The following is a 20,230-nucleotide window of genomic DNA, read 5'->3' as shown; positions in this document are numbered from 1 at the left end:
GGTTATGGCTATAAAAGGGACTTCTTTAAGCCACCAGGGTTGATGAAGGTTGATGGATGCTGATGGATCCAGTCTAAGCTCTTTGGAGCTGACTAGAGGATCAGGAAATCTTATGGCTTCAATCTAGGGACTCCAGTCCCGGTTGGAGACCATATCCACAGCCTAGGGATTTCGACTCCGGCTGCCAGGATTTTAACATCAAACCAGGACTACCTAAGGAGGACACTCAGGTTGGGACAGTTCAGTCATCTGTTACAGACTTTGCAGCCCTCAGACAGCTTGGAACCTGTGAGGCATGGACATTCTAAATCCCTGGTGAGCCAGCGGAAGGGTGAGACTCTGTTGCCTGTTACATTTGTGTGTTTTGCTGGTTATGTGTGATGTGCCGTTAATTGTTTGGGGATCCAATAAAGTCTAATTATTGTGGTTCCCTCATCCTGAGTTGTCTGAGTAGTGTTACGCCCACGGTTAAGGAGGCCGGCGTTCAGTTGGGATGAGCCCTGAGCCACGCTGTCTTTCTAAAGGCGGCGGGTTTTAGTGGACGAGAGCACCCAATGAGCCCCGTGTCTCCACACCCGTCTCCCTTCCGACGATCTAAAATGGCTGCTACCGCACAAGTTTTTTAACAGCCGCATTCATCCTTCTTTCATTTTTGTGCCATCTGACATTGCAGATGGCACAAAAAGGTCCTCCCAGGTCACCCCCTGTCAGGCTGTCACCCGCCAGTCTCCTCCGGTCTCCCCTGTTACCTTCTGCAGCATCGGTCCCCCACGCCCCTCCTTCTCCTTTTCTTCAACAGAAATGCTGGCCGCATGCATAGACAGCGGCTGTCAGCCTGCTCTTTGCATGCAGGGACACAGCTTACTGCAGGCTCACACTGCTGTGCTGTGGACCCGGGAAGCGTGAGTGCAGTACGACTGCACTCACACTCCTCACATGGAATGCCTGCACTTCCAGAAAATGGTGGATACGTTCCCTGAACGTATCCCCATATCCTGGAACACAGAGTTGTCATGGGACCTCCAAAATTGATTACAGCGAACCGGATTTGTTTTTTTTTTTTCTTCATTTTCAATAAATTGGTGAAAAAGGGAATGTTTTGGGGAGTGTTTTTTCTAATAAAATGTTTTTGTTGTCTATTTTTTTTTTTATTACTGACGTCTTTAGTGATGTCGGGTATCTGATAGACGCCGTGACATTACTAACCTCTGGGCTTTATGCTAGGTGATATTACACAGCTGTTATCAACCCCATTTATTACCCTGTTTGCCACCACACCAGGGCAACGGGATGAGCAGGGGAAAAGCACCAGAATTGCCACATCTAATGGATGCGCCACTTGTAGGGCGGCTGCAGCTTGCTATTTTTAAGCTGGGAAGGGCCAATACCTATGGACCTTCCCACCTTAAGAATACCAGACTACCAGACCACAGCTGTCTGCTTTACCTTAGCTGGTGATCCAATTTGAGGGGGGACCCCACATTTTTTTTGTATTATTTATTCATAGATAATTATAAAAAAGACCCTGGGCTGCCCACCAAATTGGATCACCAACCAAGGCAAAGCAGACAGCTGTGGTTTGCAGGCTGCAGCCGTCCGCTTTACCCTAGATGGCTATCAAAAATGGGGGGGACCCCACTTCGTGTTTTTTTTAATTATTTCTTTTTTAGCTAAATACAAGGCCAAACATGCTTTAGTTCTACATGAAAGTCACTAAAGGATGCCAGCTTAGAATATGCAGGGGGGTGGGACATCCATCCATCTATCCATCCGATTAGGATTTCAAGCGTTTTGGACGCTGTGTTTTCGCTGCATCCAAAACGCTGCATTGTACAGTAGAAGCGCAGTGGGAGGGTTTTTAGAAATTTCCTGCCCACTGTGCTTATTTTCTCTGCAGCGTAAACTGACATCTGGCGCTGCAGCATGTCAATTTATGCTGCAGAAACAAGAGTTCTCTGCAGGGATAATAGAGCTAAAGTCAGCAACGGCCCGAGCCTGGATCGTGGTCACGGGCAACTGCATTCTCTCTTGGACAACACTCACATCTCCGGAGACTCAGTGTCGCCAGATTGTGGGCACATAGCCTAAAAGTGAGAAATTTGCTGCTAGAGCAACATTTTTGTGATATCCCTGGGGGTTCAAAATGCTCACTATACCCCTGAATAAAACCCTTGAGGGGTCTAGTTTTCAAATTGGGGGTCACTTTGTTATGGACTAGATTATGAACTATTATGAGTATATAGGAGTATATATGAAGATATCCAAAAAACCAAGATTTAAGATGCTGTTTCAGACTGTCTACCGTACCTAGTCTTGCATTTCGACATAAGACTCAGACAGTCTGGGCTATTCATGTGATGAGTGAATCATGCTGACATTGCTTAATATAAATGAGGAACCAAGCACATTACATTATATTGTATATCACAGAATAAGCTGTTCTACTTTATCCAATGGGAGACGTGTTACGTATTCTTGGCACCTAGCCAATAAGTCCGTTTAAATATTTGTACAACTTCTGGATTAAAGCAGTCTTAAGGTCCAGTCACACTAAGCAACTTACCAGCGATCCCAACAACGATAGGGATCGCTGGTAAGTTGCTAGGAGGTTGCTGGTGAGATGTCACACTGCGACGCTCCAGCGATCCCACCAGCAACCTGACCTGGCAGGGATTGCTGGAGCGTGGCTACACGAGTTGCTGGTGAGCTCACCAGCAACCAGTGACCAGCCCCCAGCGCCGCGTGGAAGATGCTGCGCTTGGTAACTAAGGTAAATATCGGGTACCCAACCCGATATTTACCTTGGTTACCAGCGCACGGAGCTACACGTGCAGAGAGCAGGGAGCAGCGCACACTGAGCGCTGGCTCCCTGCTCTCCTAGTTACAGCACACATCGGGTTAATTACCCCATGTGTGCTGCAGCTAAATGTGCACAGAGCAGGGAGCAGCGCACACTGCTTAGCGCTGGCTCCCTGCTCTCCTAGCTACAACACACATCGGGTTAATTAACCCGATGTGTCCTGCAGCTACATGTGCACAGAGCAGGAGCCGGCACGGACAGTGAGAGCGGCGGACGCTGGTAACAAAGGTAAATATCGGGTAACCAAGGACAGGGCTTCTTGGTTACCCGATATTTACTGTGGTTACCAGCCTCCGCAGAAGCCGGCTCCTGCTGCCTGCACATTTAGTTGTTGCTGTCTCGCTGTCACACACAGCGATCTGTGCTTCACAGCGGGACAGCAACAACTAAAAAATGGCCCAGGACATTCAGCAACAACCAACGACCTCACAGCAGGGGCCAGGTTGTTGCTGGATGTCACACAAAGCGACATCACTAGAAACATCGCTGCTACGTCACAAAAGTTGTTCGTTAGCAGCAATGTTGCTAGCGATGTTGCTTAGTGTGACGGGGCCTTTACTTTCTATTCATATCTGAGTACGTCTCTAGTGTGAGTGAAAGAGAGTGGTATGCATGCTACCACGAGTGACTCATAATTTGAACTTCAGACAGTTTAAGAGGGATGCATGACTAGATTGCATCAAAGTAAATTTATGGCCAACATTAACAACTTGTAGGGTGTTTCTGCTGTTTAGGTACCTTAGGAGCCCTACAAATTCAACATGGTGCCCGGAATATTTTTTTAGCCAAATTTGCTTTCCAAAATTCAACTATTGCTCCTTCTGTTGTGAGCCCTCCCATTTGTCCAAACAGAGGTTTTTGACCATATGTGGGGTATCAGCACGCTTAGGAGAAATTGGGTACAAATTTGGAGTTCCGTGTTGTTGTGTTACTTCTTCAAAAAGTGAATAAATTGGCACTAGAGCAACATTTTTAGGTAAAATATATTTTTTTTTCATTCCACATTGCTTTAGTTCTTGTGACGCGCATGAAGGGTTAATAAACTTTTTGGATGTGGTTTTGAGTACTTTGAGGGGTGTAGTTTTTAGAAAAGTGTCACGTTTGGGTATATTCTGTCACCCAGGCCTCTCAAGTCACTTCAAATGTGATGTGGTCCCTAAAAAAATGGTTTTGTAAATTTTGTTGAAAAAATGGGAAATTGCTGATGAACATGGACGCCTTTTAACTTCCTAACCCCAAAAACTGTTGTTTCAAAAATTGTGCTGATGTAAATTAGACATGTGGGAAATGTCATTTAGTAACTATTTTGTGTGACATAACTCTCTGGTTTAAGGGCATAAAAATTAAAAGTTTAAAAATTGCGCAAATTTTCGTAAAATGTTCGTTTTTTTTTTTTTTACAAATAAAAGCAAGAAATATTGTTTTAAATTTATAACTTTCATGAACTACAATATGTCACGAAAAAACAATCTCAGAATCACCGGGATCTGTTGAAGCTTTCCAGAATTATAACACTGGTCAGAATTGCAAAAAATGGCCTGGGCATTAAGTACAAAATTGTCTTCCTCCTTAAGGGGTTAAAACAGAACGTGCCACACTTCCATTTTTACACGCACATGTGAAGAGGGCAAACCAAGATCTTTTACGTTGCGTAACCATGAGGAGTATCTGGTGGGTTTTTGATGCTGCACATTTCCAGCCCCATTAGCAAAAATAGTTCACTATTGTTTTTTACATACCTTTTTAATAACGCTACGATTTTTTACTGTTTTTGGTATGTCATGTTTGAAATTAAGCTGCTTTCATTTACAATGCATCTCAATAAATTAGAATATCCTCAAAAGTTAATTTTTTTCAGTAAAAAGGGAAACCTATATAGTATATAGTCATTACACACAGAGTGATCTATTTCAAGTGTTTATTTCTGTTAATGTTGTTGATTATGGCTTACAGCCAATGAAAACCCAACAGTCTTTAGTCCTGAAGAAGGAGACTTTGATCCCTGAAACAGCTAGACCTTTGAGATAAAGAAGAATTTTATTAAGTCAACAGTTTATTCATTTAGTAGCAGCGTGGCATTAACCCCGTTATCCCTGTCCAGCACTAAACTTTGCTGGAATTGTAAGGTGTTGTGCTTTTGATGCAATGAAAACACTCAGCATCAAAAGCTCATTATGGGAACTTAGCCTTAACCTGCAGATTAACCCCAGGTTCCCTTTAAGGTCTTGTCTACTTCATACACTTTTAAGAGTGGTCATAGATGGTAAACTAATCATAAAAAGCTGAATCCCCAGGAATCACATGGAACCTGTGGGAGAAATTTGTATCATAAACTGAGATCCCTCACAGCGCCACTAAAGGACACATGAAGCATTACATCATTCCTTTTTAAAGGGAATCGGTCACCAGGTTTTTGTTCCCTCATCTGACAGCAGCATAATGTAGAGACAGTGACCCTGATTCCAGCAAGGTGTCACTTACTAAGCTGTTTGCCGTCATTTTGATAAAATCAGTGTTGTCTCTGATGCAGATCCAGCAGTTATAGAGCTCATGAATATGCTGGACTAGCTGCAGCACGCCAAGTAATCCTCTAATGATAATCTACTGCTGATTAAACATTGAATTTATCAAAACTACACTAAGCAGCCCAGTAAGTGACATATCGCTGGAATCAGGATCTCTGCCCCTACGTTATGCTGCTCTCAGCTTAGGTGGCAAAAACCTGGTGACAAATTCCCTTTAAATCCCTGAGCCGTGCATGTAATACATGGACATGCCAGATCCTCAAGACCAAGAGACGCTGATTGTAGCCGCTCTCTACTCGGGTTTCTAGATTTGAGTTCTGGATCCCCCTGTATTTACACAGGATACCCTAACAAGGAGGTTTCTAATCCAGATGACATCTTTTTCTGCCTCTTTCCTGGTTCCATTATGGAACTAAAGCCTGTGGGATTTATGGATGTAAAGAAAACCTGTCCAGTCCGTCCCCAAACAAAATAAATGAGAATTTCTTTATCGGGTTAAACCCCCGCTAAATCCTGCAATGAGTGTTTTCCCTTTCAACTTTTTGCTTTCTGATTACAGCTTCATATTCTTGTTAGAAAAATCTTTTCGACACACTTTTAGTGTAAAACCAATAAGCCATCTCACTGCCTTGTCTGCTCTGTTTTATCTGTTGAAAACCAAAAGCAATTGTAATGACAGGCTTGTCAGTGTAACAGCGGAGGGGACGACAAAAAGTGGAAGGCAGAAACTTAATAAAGGTCATTAAATTATCGCAGCCTTGTGGCAAAAATGGATCTTACAAAGCGTCCGCAGCGACCCGCAGGCCTAGAAATGTTTAGATTGCCGGTTATGAGCAGAGGTTAGGAAATCAAAGCAAAAGCCTGCGTATCCATAATCTTATGAAAATTCATATTTTACTGCATTACAATACCCAGTGCTTTACTTCACTGCTTGATACAGTTTTCTCTATTTTAGAAAATCTTTCTGAATCATTTTTAAAGCTTACAGCATTTTTGACATGGATTTTTTTTCTAAAAATACTAGTGGTTACCATTATTGACTAGAATTATCCAAAGTTTCACTTTGCAATCGTCAATCCTACATTTTCCAACTGGCCTGATATGCAGCTTACAGCATGATCCATGTTTTACATTCTCCTCTTGTGAGAGTGTCCCTCCAAGTAATATAGGCTGGATGGGCATCACGGTGGCTCAGTGGTTACCACTGCAGTGCTGGGGTCCTGATTTCAAATGCCACCAATGACAACATCTGCAAGGTATTTGTATGTTCTCCCCACCTTTGCGTGGGTTTCTTCCCACACTCTAAAGACCATAGTGATAGGAAATTTAGATTGTGAGCCCCAATAGTGTTGCTCATGTATGTAAAGTTCCGTGGAATTAATGACGCTGTAAAAATGAAAACAAATAATTGTGAGGTCTGTGTGTTGTCACGGTGCTCCTGTCATCATTAGAGCTTAGGTCACACATATAAAATGCTTGTATAAGTTATTTCCACTTTTTGTGCTTTATTCCTTTGCTATATCCTGTTTTCTCTGCCCTCCTTGAGACTGTGGATGCTTTCCCGATTCTCTATTTTTCAGCTCTATGAACAATCACCTCCCTGTTGTTATCTCTAACCCTTAGGCTATGTGCCCACGTGTGTGCGCACTCTGAACCGCAGCGTTTTGTCACTGCATGTCCGCTTCTGATCGATTTGTACCAGATTTTTAATGAAGACTAGATAGTTTCTTAACGTTTAATTTAGGAATCAAGTGAGCAACGTGTAAATAATCTTCAAATATGTATTTAGCCATTAACTGGTTAATACTTCATTATATTTCCACATAGTTGATTATGACCAAAGTTAAACTGGAGTTTCAGCTTTAACTGACGCGGAGTTTCTGGTCTAGTGCAAAATATATCTTGTTTTTAATACAGTCATGGCCAAAAGTTTTGAGAATGCTACAAATATTAATTTTTACAAAGTCTACTGCTTAAGTTTTTCTAATGGCAATTTGCATATACTCCAGAATGCCATAAAGAGTGATCAGCTTAACAGCAATTACTTGCAAAGTCAATATTGGCTAAGAAAATGAACTTTAACCCCCAAAACACATTTCAACATCATTGCATTCCTGCCTTAAAAGAAGCAGCTAACATTGTTTTAGTGATTGTTCCTCTAACACAGGTGTGAGTGTTAATGAGGACAGGGCTGGCGATCAATCAGTCATGATTAAGTAAGAATGACACCACTGGACACTTTAAAAGGAGGCTGGTGCTTGGTATCATTGTTTCTCTTCAGTTAACCATGGTTATCTCTAAAGAAACACGTGCAGCCATCATTGCTCTGCACAAAAATGGCCTAACAGGGAAGAGTATCGCAGCTACAAAGATTGCACCTCAGTCAACAATCTATCGCATCATCAAGAACTTCAAGGAGAGAGCTTCCATTGTTGCCAAAAAGGCTCCAGGGCGCCCAAGAAGGACCAGCAAACGCCAGGACCGTATCTTAAAACTGTTTCAGCTGCGGGATCGGACTACCAGCAGTGCCGAGCTAGCTCAGCAATGGCAGTAGGCTGGTATGAGTGCTTCTGCACGCACTGTGAGGCGGAGACTCTTTGAGCAAGGCCTGGTTTCAAGGAGGGCAGCAAAGAAGTCACTTCTCTCCAGAAAAAACATCAGGGACCGACTGATATTCTGCAAAAGGTACAGGGAGTGGACTGCTGAGGACTGGGGTAAAGTCATTTTCTCAGATGAATCCCCTTTTCGATTATTTGGGACATCTGGAAAACAGCTTATTAGGAGAAGAAGAGGTGAGCGCTACCACCAGTCTTGTCTCATGCCAACTGTTAAGCATCCTGAAACGATTCATGTGTGGGGTTGCGTCTCAGCCAAGGGAATCGGCTCACTCACAGTCTTGCCTAAAAACACAGCCATGAATAAAGAATGGTACCAGAATGTCCTTCAAGAGCAATTTCTCCCAACTGTCCAAGAGCAGTTTGGCGCCCAACAATGCCTTTTCCAGCATGATGGAGCACCTTGCCATAAAGCAAAGGTGATCACTAAATGGCTCATGGAACAAAACATAGAGATTTTGGGTCCATGGCCTGGAAACTCCCCAGATCTTAATCCCATTGAGAACTTGTGGGCAATCATCAAGAGAAGGGTGGACAAACAAAAACCAACAAATTCTGGCAAAATGCAAGCATTGCTTATGCAAGAATGGACAGCTATCAGTCAGGATTTGGTCCAGAAGTTGATTGAGAGCATGCCAGGGAGAATTGCAGAGGTCCTGAAGAAGAAGGGTCAACACTGCAAATATTGACTTGCTGCATTAACTCATTCTAACTGTCAATATAACCTTTTGGTACTCATAATATGATTGCAATTATATTTCTGTATGTGATGTAAACATCAGACAAACACAATTAAAAACCAGAGGGCAACAGATCATGTGAAAATATAATTTTGGTGTCATTCTCAAAACTTTTGTCCATGACTGTATATCTGTCATTACTTTGTCATCGTTTGTTTTTGTTTTTTATCAGTTATTCTAGGAATGATTTAATTGGAAACTTCCTACAAACCGACACATTACAGTAGACGAACCTTGTGATGACTTTATTCTTTAGTCTTAGGGTATATGCATCTTTTAGGTGCCAGCATATGCGCACCGATTTTTGAAGTAGAAGACTCTTTAGTAAAACACCGTTTACAGTGTGCAGTGGTACGGGGCATATATCAAGACTTACTTTCACAGAAGAAAAATATACCCCCTAACATCTTCAGTTTTATTTAATATTCATTAAATATTACCAAAATGTATTACCAAAAACCTTAATGTGAAAAATCCTCAAATGGGGTATAAAAGTTAAAGATTGCAACAGTTTGTGCCAGGAGGAAGCCCTGTTGTACCCTAGGTGTATCCCTACCTAGCCATGGTGGTTGGCATCCTATGAATTATGTAGTGGCGCCCCCACACCTTATTGACTTTTCATATTTGACCCTATTAAGCCCTAAGATAATCTGTTACGGCAGGGGAGAGAGGCTATACCAGCCATATAGGACAACACACAGGAAGGGGGAAGGAATGCCTTGTAGCTAGGGAAAGGGAGAAGTGGTGACCCCTAACAACAATATGTGGCTCACCCTCACTGCCCTCACCGACCCTTATACAGGCTCCACACCAAGCTGGAATACCTGGGGCCCTGTCTTTCCCTGGGTCCTAAGTAAGGATGGGAGGGTATGAACGCTAAGTCAACACCGCTAACATTAAAGGAAGACACAAGGGAACAATACAGGGGAAACGCGACTGCAATCACCAGAGTCGAGGTAGATAGCAAAAGACAAACACTTATCTGAGCAGCAGCAACCACAGAAGTCTCTGGAACAACAGAAGACTCCAGAGCTCAGCAAGGAACAAACTATAAACCACACCCAAACCACCCCAGGGTGAGGTTAATAAAAGAAGTCAGAGGATAGCAACTGAGAGGCAGGACGACAGTTCTCCAGGCTCATAGAGTCCGTTTTCTGCAGAAACAGAGAACTGTTAGATAACAACACGTGCTGCCAATCACTGTGATCTTCTAGCACTCACTGCCACTGCATTGTCAGTCGGCCATGATGCCTCCGTGACAGGCTGTGACACATTCGTGACATAATCCCACTTTAGGGCCATAATAGTTGATCATGCACATAGGATTTTGTAATCACAACTATATCTTTGTATGGACCCTATGAGGTCTCTAATACAGTTTTAACAGTCATATTACGATTTGTGAAATTTAGTAAACTGGATCATCTTTTTTGACATGTATTGCGGTGAGTTTGTGGCAACTGTAGAGCCAGTGGCTTTTTTTTTTCTTCGTTTAATTTTATATATAAGATAGCGGCGGGTGAAGAATGGTCAGGTCACTTGTTTTAGCTATTCACAAGTTTTGAAGCCTGAAGCTGTTAAATAAGTTAGAAAAGACGGAATATATGCTCAGCATTTCATTTTGACATTGCTGTGCATATGCTTTTTTTAGCGTTTTGTTATTGCTTTTTCAGCCCATATAATCACTTTTGTTCTGTCACACAAACTGCATTCAAGCTTAAATAGTCAGATCCGCATATACTGTGTACATGTAATGCTTCTAGTGATAAGAGCACTTGTATTTCTATTCTATATAATTTTGCACCTTCAGCAAAGAATAGGCTGTAGTGTAATATAAAAAAAAAGTGAAAACCTTCAAATCATTGATTATACAAATAATATATGCTATATACAGTATATATATCCTAAATATGTAGTGTGCTAATAAAATGCTATTTCCATATCCTTTCTGCAGAACCTACATACATCACCATGGCTCCACCAATATGTGATCTGTTGATAAACTGCTCGCTGACGGAGAAGGACTGCAGTTATGGATTCTGGTTAGATCACAATGGCTGCCGTACCTGTCAGTGTAAAACAAGTAAGTCATTTTTAGTTGGTTCTTTTTCGCAATACTTGACCTCAGTTTTATCATTGTAGACTCCTTTTATTTTTCCATTTGCGTATTTTACTTGAGTAGTGTTTCCATATATTTTCTGCCTTTTTTTTGTATCCGTGGAGTGGAGTGTCACTCCATGAGATTTACTCATATTAGTGCCATATTCACACAGATGCAGAGTCGATGATATTGTTTACTGCTCATTCACTTTATATTATGGACCGTTGACAGGTATGAGGTTGGTCCATGACTCAAACCAAAATCAGCCATGTCTTGTTTTTTTGTATATCAGTCTATAAAAAAGGAGCTGAAAAGAAAGACCAATGTTGTCCACATGTTATTTGCTTAAAAAGAATGGATAGCACACACATGCGGAAAACTCAATCGAGGTCTTAAGGGGGCTTTACACGCTGCGACATCGCTAACGATATATCGTCGGGGTCACGGTCTTTGTGACGCACATCTAGCGTCGTTAGCGTCATCGCAGCATGTAAACTGTGCTTTACACGCTGCGACATCGCTAACGATATATCGTCGGGGTCACGTCGTTAGTGACGCACATCCGACGGCGTTAGCGACATTGCAGCGTGTGACACCAATGACCGATGATCAATGAGCGCAATAATGTGAAAAATCTTTGCTCGTTGACACGTCGTCATATTTCCTTAATATCGTTGCTGCTGCAGGTACGATGTTGTTCGTTGTTCCTGCAGCAGCACACATCGCTATGTGTTACACCGCAGAAACGACGAACATCTCCTTACCTGCGTCCGCCGGCAATGAGGAAGGAAGGAGGTGGGCGGCATGTTCCGGCCGCTCATCTCCGCCCCTCCTCTGCTATTGGACGGCTGCCGTGTGACGTCGCTGTGACGCTGCACGAACCGTCCCCTTAGAAAGGAGGCGGATTTCCGGCCAGAGCGGTGTTGCAGGAAAGGTAAGTCCGTGTGACGGGTGTTAGCGATGTTGTGCGCCACGGGCAGCGATTTGCCCGTGTCGCACAACCGACGGGGGCGGGTACGCTCACTAGCGATATCAGTACTGATATTGCAGCGTGTAAAGTACCCTTGACACCTATGAGCGACCTTAAACGATCGCAAAAGAGGCAAAAATCGTTGGTCTGTGAAACGTCGCTCACTTACCAAAAATCGTTGTCTGGTCAGTAGCGAGGTTGTTTGTCGTTCCTGCGGCAACACACATCGCTATGTGTGACACCGCAGGAACGAGGAACAACCTCGTACCTGCGGCCGCCCGCAATGAGGAAGGAAAGAGGTGGGCGGGATGTTCGTCCCGCTCATCTCCGCCCCTCTGCTTCTATTGGACGGCTGCTGTGTGACGTCGCTGTGACGCCGCACGAACCGCCTCCGTAGAAAGGAGGTGGTTCTCTGGCCACAGCGACGTCGCAGGGAAGGTAAGTCTGTGTGTCGGGTGTAAGCGATGTTGTGCGCCACGGGCAGCGATTTGCCCGTGACGCACAACCGACGGGGGCGGGTACGCTCGCTAGTGATCTCGCTAGCGAGATCGCAGCGTGTAAAGCACCATTTAGTCTTATGCATGGGATAGATGCGCCAGTACCCATTTTCCTATTTAATTCTAACTCTAGAACACGTAATGTACTTCTTTGTGCGCCAGTCTCAGATCGGCGGCATGTCATTAGTAGCATGACTACTTAGTTCAGTTCTGCCAAAGACATGAATCCCCTTAAGTAAGTCAGCAAACCTCATTAAGTGCCAAACTTCTTTTGGCAGCCTACTCAATGTCTTTGCTTGGAGATTAAGCCAGCACATTCATACTTAGCACTTGCATTGAAGCAAGTGTGCAGATACCAGACCTGTTGTCATTGCCAATTATTTCAGAACATACAGAGTCTATTTCCTAGGAATGCACAGGGGCTAGATGAATGATGAGGACAATGGATCATGGTGTTGGAAAATGTTGAAGGAATATGAAACTTCATTGGATATGTAGTTCAGCAGTGCTGATGGTCACTATGAACGGCAGCATGTTTCCACCCAAGGCAAGCACAAAGCCCACCATACCAACGGTGGCAAAACTCGGTAAACACAATTTGAATTAGTAAGAAAAAGAAATGTTTTATTTTCTAAGATAGAATATCTCCTGACTATTAGAGAACACTGTTGGCAATGTGAGTTGAGTTTTAATATGGTGACAGAAAAGCCCCTTAAGTCATCAGCACTGACAGCTGCTAGGAAGAACGTGAAGCAAATCTCAACAGTGGTGTTAATTTCCTTCCGACTGAAGATGATGTTATAGCAGATGTCCTGATCATTCCTGCCATCCTGGTAGAAATAGCCTGAAATCTACTATGGTAGAAGAGGATATAGAGGGCTTTGAACTTGGAGACTATCAACATTTTATTTTCGCAATTTACACAAGCCAAAATACAGTACTAAACTGCGACTGCGGACAGAGGGACATTTGTTTTCTATTGGCACATTTTTATTTTTCTTAGTCGCTAAACTGTGTTTCCCAACCGGTCATTTAAAGAGATTAATCCAAACTAAGACATTTAAGAAGACAAAGTTTCACAGAGTAACCAGCCATATTGTAACTTAAGTGTCCTGAGAAACCTTCACGTGAAACAGAAAGACCAGATCACCCATTCCAAGATGAAAACAAATTGCTTGGAAGCATGAGAATGTGCCAGTGCTCGGTGTTTCTCCAGAACGGAAGAGAAAGTAAAAGGTTTACACTAAGATTAAGAACATTTCATACTTTCGAAACGTGTTGGGTCTTTGCAGGAATGTTGTATTTGATTTTATCCTATGACCTTTAAGCTTTACTTTCTCTTGTGTTGCTGAGAAACCTCAACACTGTTTCTTTGCCCTAGTTTTTAGAAGACAGAAGTAGTACTCATAGTACCTGATTGGTTAGACGGAGGGGCCATGCATAATATATGAGTTGTAGTAAGTTGTATTAGAGTGAGGTTAGGATGGAAATCATGAAGACAGGCGTGCAGTGCCCTTGCGTGTTGGTAGCAGCTGTTTTTTGGTTTGTTTTTATCCGCAGCAATCAGAGGACACATTATAGCACAGTCACTACCTGTTTCTGCTTTGTTTCTTGTCTTGAATCGGGACAACATATCATGCCGAGTATCAGTGGTATTCCAATTCCAGAATCTCATAAAGTTCTGAGCTTCTGGCAGAAATGTGCTTTGCTATCTTTGAAGCCTTGTACAAAGGAAGTTTGGTTGCTGACTATGAAAGAGACGCTCTCTATCTGTGAAATATCAAGGATTAGAGCAAAATTGGTATAAAGCATATACATGGAAGAGGAAGATATGTCACTCACAGCATGGGGTGGCAGAGAAATCTTCTTATCCTTGCATCCACAGTGCATAATTTTGTCACCTCTGTCAAGGATCCGGATCAGTAGTTTTTGTCTTAAACTTCCACACACATTTTTATAGCTTTATGGAAAAGTGGGAATTGAGATTTAAAGGGTCAAAAGGAGGAAAGGAAATGTATAACCCTATTTGTTCAGATAGTTACATAGGTTGAAAAAAGACCTAGGTCCATCTAGTTCAACCTTCCTCCATCAATTATACATTTTGTCATTAAGTAATTTATAATCAACAATGTTGTGTGTACTGAGGAAATCATCCAACCCTTTTTTAAAAGCTGTTATAGTATCTGCCATTACTACCTCTTGTGGTAGTGTATTCCACAGTCTGACCGCTCTAACTGTAAAGAACCCTTTCCTATTTAGCTGTCAGAATCGCTTTTCTTCCACTCGCAGTGTATGCCCCCTGGTCCTTAGTATTGTCTTTGGAAGAAATAAGTCATGTGCCAGTCCTTTATATTGACCACACATGTATTTATACATATAAGGCCCGTTTCACACGTCAGTGAAAAACACTGACGTTTTTCACTGGCGTGCAAAACACGCATATGTCCCTACGTGTGCCGTGAATCACGGCACACGTGGGTTGTCTAAGTGCAATCCGGGCTCCGTTCTCCGTGGCCCGTGATCGCACTAAGAGATTAACTCACCTGTGCGCGCTCCCGCTCTCCATGGTGCTGATCGCTCCCGCGGTGCAGCATCTGGCCGGCGCTGACTCCCGCAGCAGCTGCTTCCGGGTCGGCTGTGCCGTGCATCATGAATATGCGCGACAGTAATGAGCCGGCTCAGAAGCAGCAAGCTGCACGGGCTGCAGAGGACATCGCTGGAGCCGGGTGAGTAAAAATGATTTTTATTTTAAAAGCACGTTTTTTTTTCTGGCACGTGTTTCACGGACCACACCACTGCGTGGTCCGTGGGACATCAGTGATGCCAGAAAAAAATGGACATGTCTCCATTTTCAATGGACATGTCTCCGCGGCAATCACGGACACGCGAGTACGCCGCACGGAGACACGTGCAGTGAAAAATCACTGACGTGCGAGCAGACCCATTCATTATAATGGGTCTGCGTATGTCAGTGATTCTGGTACGTTTATTAAAAAAAAAGCACAAACGTACCAGAATCACTGACGTGTGAAACAGGCCTAAATGAGATCTCCTCTGAGACGTCTTTTTTCTAAGCTAAACAAATCCAACTTTTTCAACCTGTCATCATATGGGCCACCTCCATTCCTTGTAGTAGTCTAGTTACCCGCGTTTGAACTGACTCTGGCTGAATGTCCTTTTACATCTAGCAGTGTAGGGCTTAGTTCACACTTACAATTTTTTTATTAAGAACTCTCATACCAGAGGCAATGCCTGCAGAATGTATTAATATATAATACTTTTTGTATCTATCTTTGGCATGAGTTTAAATTAATTAACCGCCGGCACTAACCAATCCCCAATCGGTAAACCTTTACCTATCTGTGGTCATTTAATAGTCTGTTAACCTAGGAAGAAACCTAGGAAGACCACTTCTAAAGAGTGGAAAAGTTATGGCTCCTGTAAGAAGGGGTGCAAAAAAGAATTATGAATCAGGGACTTTATTTTTCTCCTTCACACTTACAGTACATCAAATTTCTGGTGCTAAAAGTAAAACTGTCAGTAAATATATATTTTTTAAATAGAATTTTAAAAATATGTGCTATACTACAGAGGCTGCTATGTGCTGCTGAATAGTGTGAGTCTGGGGCCTGCTCTGAAGTGTGCTGCTCCTGCATGAGCTGTACACACAAAGTGGTTAAAAGAAGTTTGTGGGTCCATACTGTAACGGCCGGAACAGTAATGAGTGTTACGGCCGAGACAGGGGTGTTCACCCACTGAACCATATAGCCCAGGCTTACTTTGGAGACTCGTGACTAAGAGCCTAAAGGGTATTCAGCAGAGCCTTTGATGGTGAGGTTGGACTTGGCTGCCAGTAGAGACCAGGTACCAGTCTAAGGCAGTTCCCAGGTCCACCGTAACTGACCCGAACAGCAGCAGTCAAGGCAGAGTTTGAGCTACAGGCTGGGGTCTGGACTGTAGCAGGTAACGGAGTTGGAGCCACAGGAGGGAGTCAGGACTGGCAGCAGGCGATGGAGTTGGAACCACTGGAGAAAGCTAGACAAGGTGGAGTCTGAGCCACAGGCTGAACTGATTCAGGTACAGGTAAAGACAGGCAGGAACCGATCAGGTTCAGGCACAAACAGGACGGCTGATGCAGGCAGGGCCACAAACTAGATGGGTTCAAGTACACAGACCGGACAGGTACAAAAACACAAGCTGAATAGTAATAGAACACAGGCTGGGTTAAAGGTTAGGTGAAGACTGAGTCACAGGTGTTGAGTCACAGGAACAGGGACCTGACAATATCACTAGCAAGAACAAGATTGATTAGCAACTAACATTGAACAAGCACCTCCCTGAAGGGGAGGGTTCCTTACATACAATGAGGCTCCCAGCAAAACTACCGGTTGGTTCGAGCAGTCACCTTCTTACCACAGGTATGTGATCTTCATAGCTGTAGTCATATGCCGGCTAGCTTCTCATCTTCTTTGAAAAGAAAATTATAACGTTCAACAAGTGATTATTATTAACCATCAATGGCACTGAAAGGTATTTCTACAGTAGTCTAACAATGTGGTACATAGAAAGGCATTTATAGGTGAGGCGGCCATCTCCACTTTTTAAAGGGGTTTTCCACCCCAGAGTAAACATGTTTTTACATTTTGCCAAATACTAACAGTATTATAGGATTTTACTCTGCTTTGTTCTTAGCAGAGTAAAATCCTATAATACTGTTAGTATTTGGCAAAATGTAAAAACATGTCTACTCTAGGGTGGAAAACCCCTTTAAAAAGTGGAGATGGCCGCCTCACCTATAAATGCCTTTCTATGTACCACATTGTTAGACTACTGTAGAAATACCTTTCAGTGCCATTGATGGTTAATAATAATCACTTGTTGAACGTTATAATCCAAAATCTACAGCGAAATGGAAATCCGAGAAATATACTGCATAAGATAACAGCGAGGGATTTGATAACGAGGTATTATGGGAGTATAAGAAGTGTAAAGTAGTTAAGATCTTTCCACGAGTATTAAGGAAATGTTCCACAGAGAAGATCACAGAGTTAGTGAGGCTCATGTACAAAGGGTCAGTTCACATTCTGCTTTATCTCATCTCTATGTGTTACAGGTGGATTTGGAGGGAAAATGGTCACAGCTTCAGTGATGAAGAATATTTTACTGACTAGTGGGGAATTAGGCTTCATCTAGGCGTCGTCTGTGTTTTTCATTATAGTTCAAGTGGCTGGTTATACATTCTTGTTTTTTTTGTGGTTGGTCTACAAAGGAAAAAAAACAGAACCATATCTGTTTTTCATCCAAGATAGAATTCACTGAAATCACGGAAATCACTGACGGCACACATTGTTATCACTGTGCTATCTCTGCGCTGTCCATTTTAAGATTGCAATGAATAGGAGAAGATTTACAAGTTGTTTCTTTTTTTCATATTAGTAAAATAACTGATGAAAATCGAACAGTTTGGGGTACTTTGCACGTTGCGACATCGCTACTGCGATATCGTCAGGGTCAAATAGAAAGTGACGCACATCCGGCGCCGGTAACGACGTCGCAACGTGTAAAGCCTAGATGCGCCAATAAATGATCGCAAAAGCGTCGAAAATCGGTGATCTGTGTAGCGTCGATCATTTTCATAATGTCGCATCAATAGGAGATACGATGTTGTTCCTCGTTCCTGCGGCAGCACACATTGCTGTGTATAAAGCCGCAGGAGCGAGGAACATCTCCTTACCTGCCTCCACCGGCTATGCGGAAGGAAGGAGGTGGGCGGAAGGTTTAAGTCACGCTCATCTCCGCCCCTCCACTTCTATTGAATGCCTGCCATGTGACGTCGCTGTTATGCCGCACGACCCGCCCCCTTAGGAAGGAGGCTGGTCGCCGGCCAGAGCGACATCGCAGGGCAAGTAAGTGCATGTGAAGCTGTCATAGCGATAATGTTCACTACGGCAGCTATCACAAGATATCGCATCTGCGACAGGGGCGGGTACTATTGCGCTCGGTATCGCTAGCCGATGCTAGCAATGTCGCAGCGTGCAAAGTACCCCTTTGTATACCAGATAAATCACAGATGTCTGAATGTGGTCTTAAGATCTCATAATGTTTAGATTTTATAGAGACAGGCTACATGAGGGCTATGGGCAATCAGACTAAACGGAGCTGAATATAAATGCCATAAATACAAATTAGAGGCCATTAGCTGCACCATAGCCTGTTATACAGTTAGGTCCAGAAATATTTGGACAGTGACACAATTTTCGCGAGTTGGGCTCTGCATGCCACCACATTGGATTTGAAATGAAACCTCTACAACAGAATTCAAGTGTAGATTGTAACGTTTAATTTGAAGGTTTGAACAAAAATATCTGATAGAAATTGTAGGAATTGTACACATTTCTTTACAAACACTCCCCATTTTAGGAGGTCAAAAGTAATTGGACAAATAAACCAAACCCAAACAAAATATTTTTATTTTCAATATTTTGTTGCGAATCCTTTGGAGGCAATCACTGCCTTAAGTCTGGAACCCATGGACATCACCAAACGCTGGGTTTCCTCCTTCTTAATGCTTTGCCAGGCCTTTACAGCTGCAGCCTTCAGGTCTTGCTTGTTTGTGGGTCTTTCCGTCTTAAGTCTGGATTTGAGCAAGTGAAATGCATGCTCAATTGGGTTAAGATCTGGTGATTGACTTGGCCATTGCAGAATTTTTAGCACTCATGAACTCCTGGGTAGCTTTGGCTGTATGCTTGGGGTCATTGTCCATCTGTACTATGAAGCGCCGTCCGATCAACTTTGTGGCATTTGGCTGAATCTGGGCTGAAAGTATATCCCGGTACACTTCAGAATTCATCTGGCTACTCTTGTCTGCTGTTATGTCATCAATAAACACAAGTGACCCAGTGCCATTGAAAGCCATGCATGCCCATGCCATCACGTTGCCTCCACCATGTTTTACAGAGGATGTGGTGTGCCTTGGATCATGTGACGTTCCCTTTCTTCTCCAAACTTTTTTCTTCCCATCATTCTGGTACAGGTTGATCTTGGTCTCATCTGTCCATAGAATACTTTTCCAGAACTGAGCTGGCTTCATAAGGTGTTTTTCAGCAAATTTAACTCTGGCCTGTCTATTTTTGGAATTGATGAATGGTTTGCATCTAGATGTGAACCCTTTGTATTTACTTTCATGGAGTCTTCTCTTTACTGTTGACTTAGAGACAGATACACCTACTTCACTGAGAGTATTCTGGACTTCAGTTGATGTTGTGAACGGGTTCTTCTTCACCAAAGAAAGTATGCGGCGATCATCCACCACTGTTGTCATCCGTGGACGCCCAGGCCTTTTTGAGTTCCCAAGCTCACCAGTCAATTCCTTTTTTCTCAGAATGTACCCGACTGTTGATTTTGCTACTCCAAGCATGTCTGCTATCTCTTTGATGGATTTTTTCTTTTTTTTCAGCCTCAGGATGTTCTGCTTCACCTCAATTGAGAGTTCCTTAGACCACATGTTGTCTGGTCACAGCAACAGCTTCCAAATGCAAAACCACACACCTGTAATCAACCCCAGACCTTTTAACTACTTCATTGATTACAGGTTAACGAGGGAGACGCCTTCAGAGTTAATTGCAGCCCTTAGAGTCCCTTGTCCAATTACTTTTGGTCCCTTGAAAAAGAGGAGGCTATGCATTACAGAGCTATGATTCCTAAACCCTTTCTCCGATTTGGATGTGAAAACTCTCATATTGCAGCTGGGAGTGTGCACTTTCAGCCCATATTATATATATAATTGTATTTCTGAACATGTTTTTGTAAACAGCTAAAATAACAAAACTTGTGTCACTGTCCAAATATTTCTGGCCCTGACTGTATATAGATGGATCACTCCTATGACAGACATAATCCTACAAGAAAATAATGGAGTCTAG

General features: G+C 43.0%; 1 protein-coding gene across 1 annotated transcript in view; it reads left to right on the top strand.

Moving 5' to 3' along the window:
- CRIM1 (cysteine rich transmembrane BMP regulator 1) overlaps nucleotides 1–20,230 on the top strand; it is a 943,646-nt gene that overhangs the window by 747,902 nt on the left and 175,514 nt on the right. The window contains exon 8 of the mRNA XM_075339496.1: nucleotides 10,695–10,823. Within this exon, the coding sequence (XP_075195611.1) occupies nucleotides 10,695–10,823 (129 nt within the window). The remainder of the gene's footprint in view (nucleotides 1–10,694; nucleotides 10,824–20,230) is intronic.

This window comes from Anomaloglossus baeobatrachus, chromosome 3 (assembly GCF_048569485.1).
Source record: "Anomaloglossus baeobatrachus isolate aAnoBae1 chromosome 3, aAnoBae1.hap1, whole genome shotgun sequence".
In the NCBI taxonomy this organism is placed as follows: Eukaryota; Metazoa; Chordata; class Amphibia; order Anura; family Aromobatidae; genus Anomaloglossus; species Anomaloglossus baeobatrachus.
This window is presented reverse-complemented; position numbering and strand designations above follow the sequence as displayed.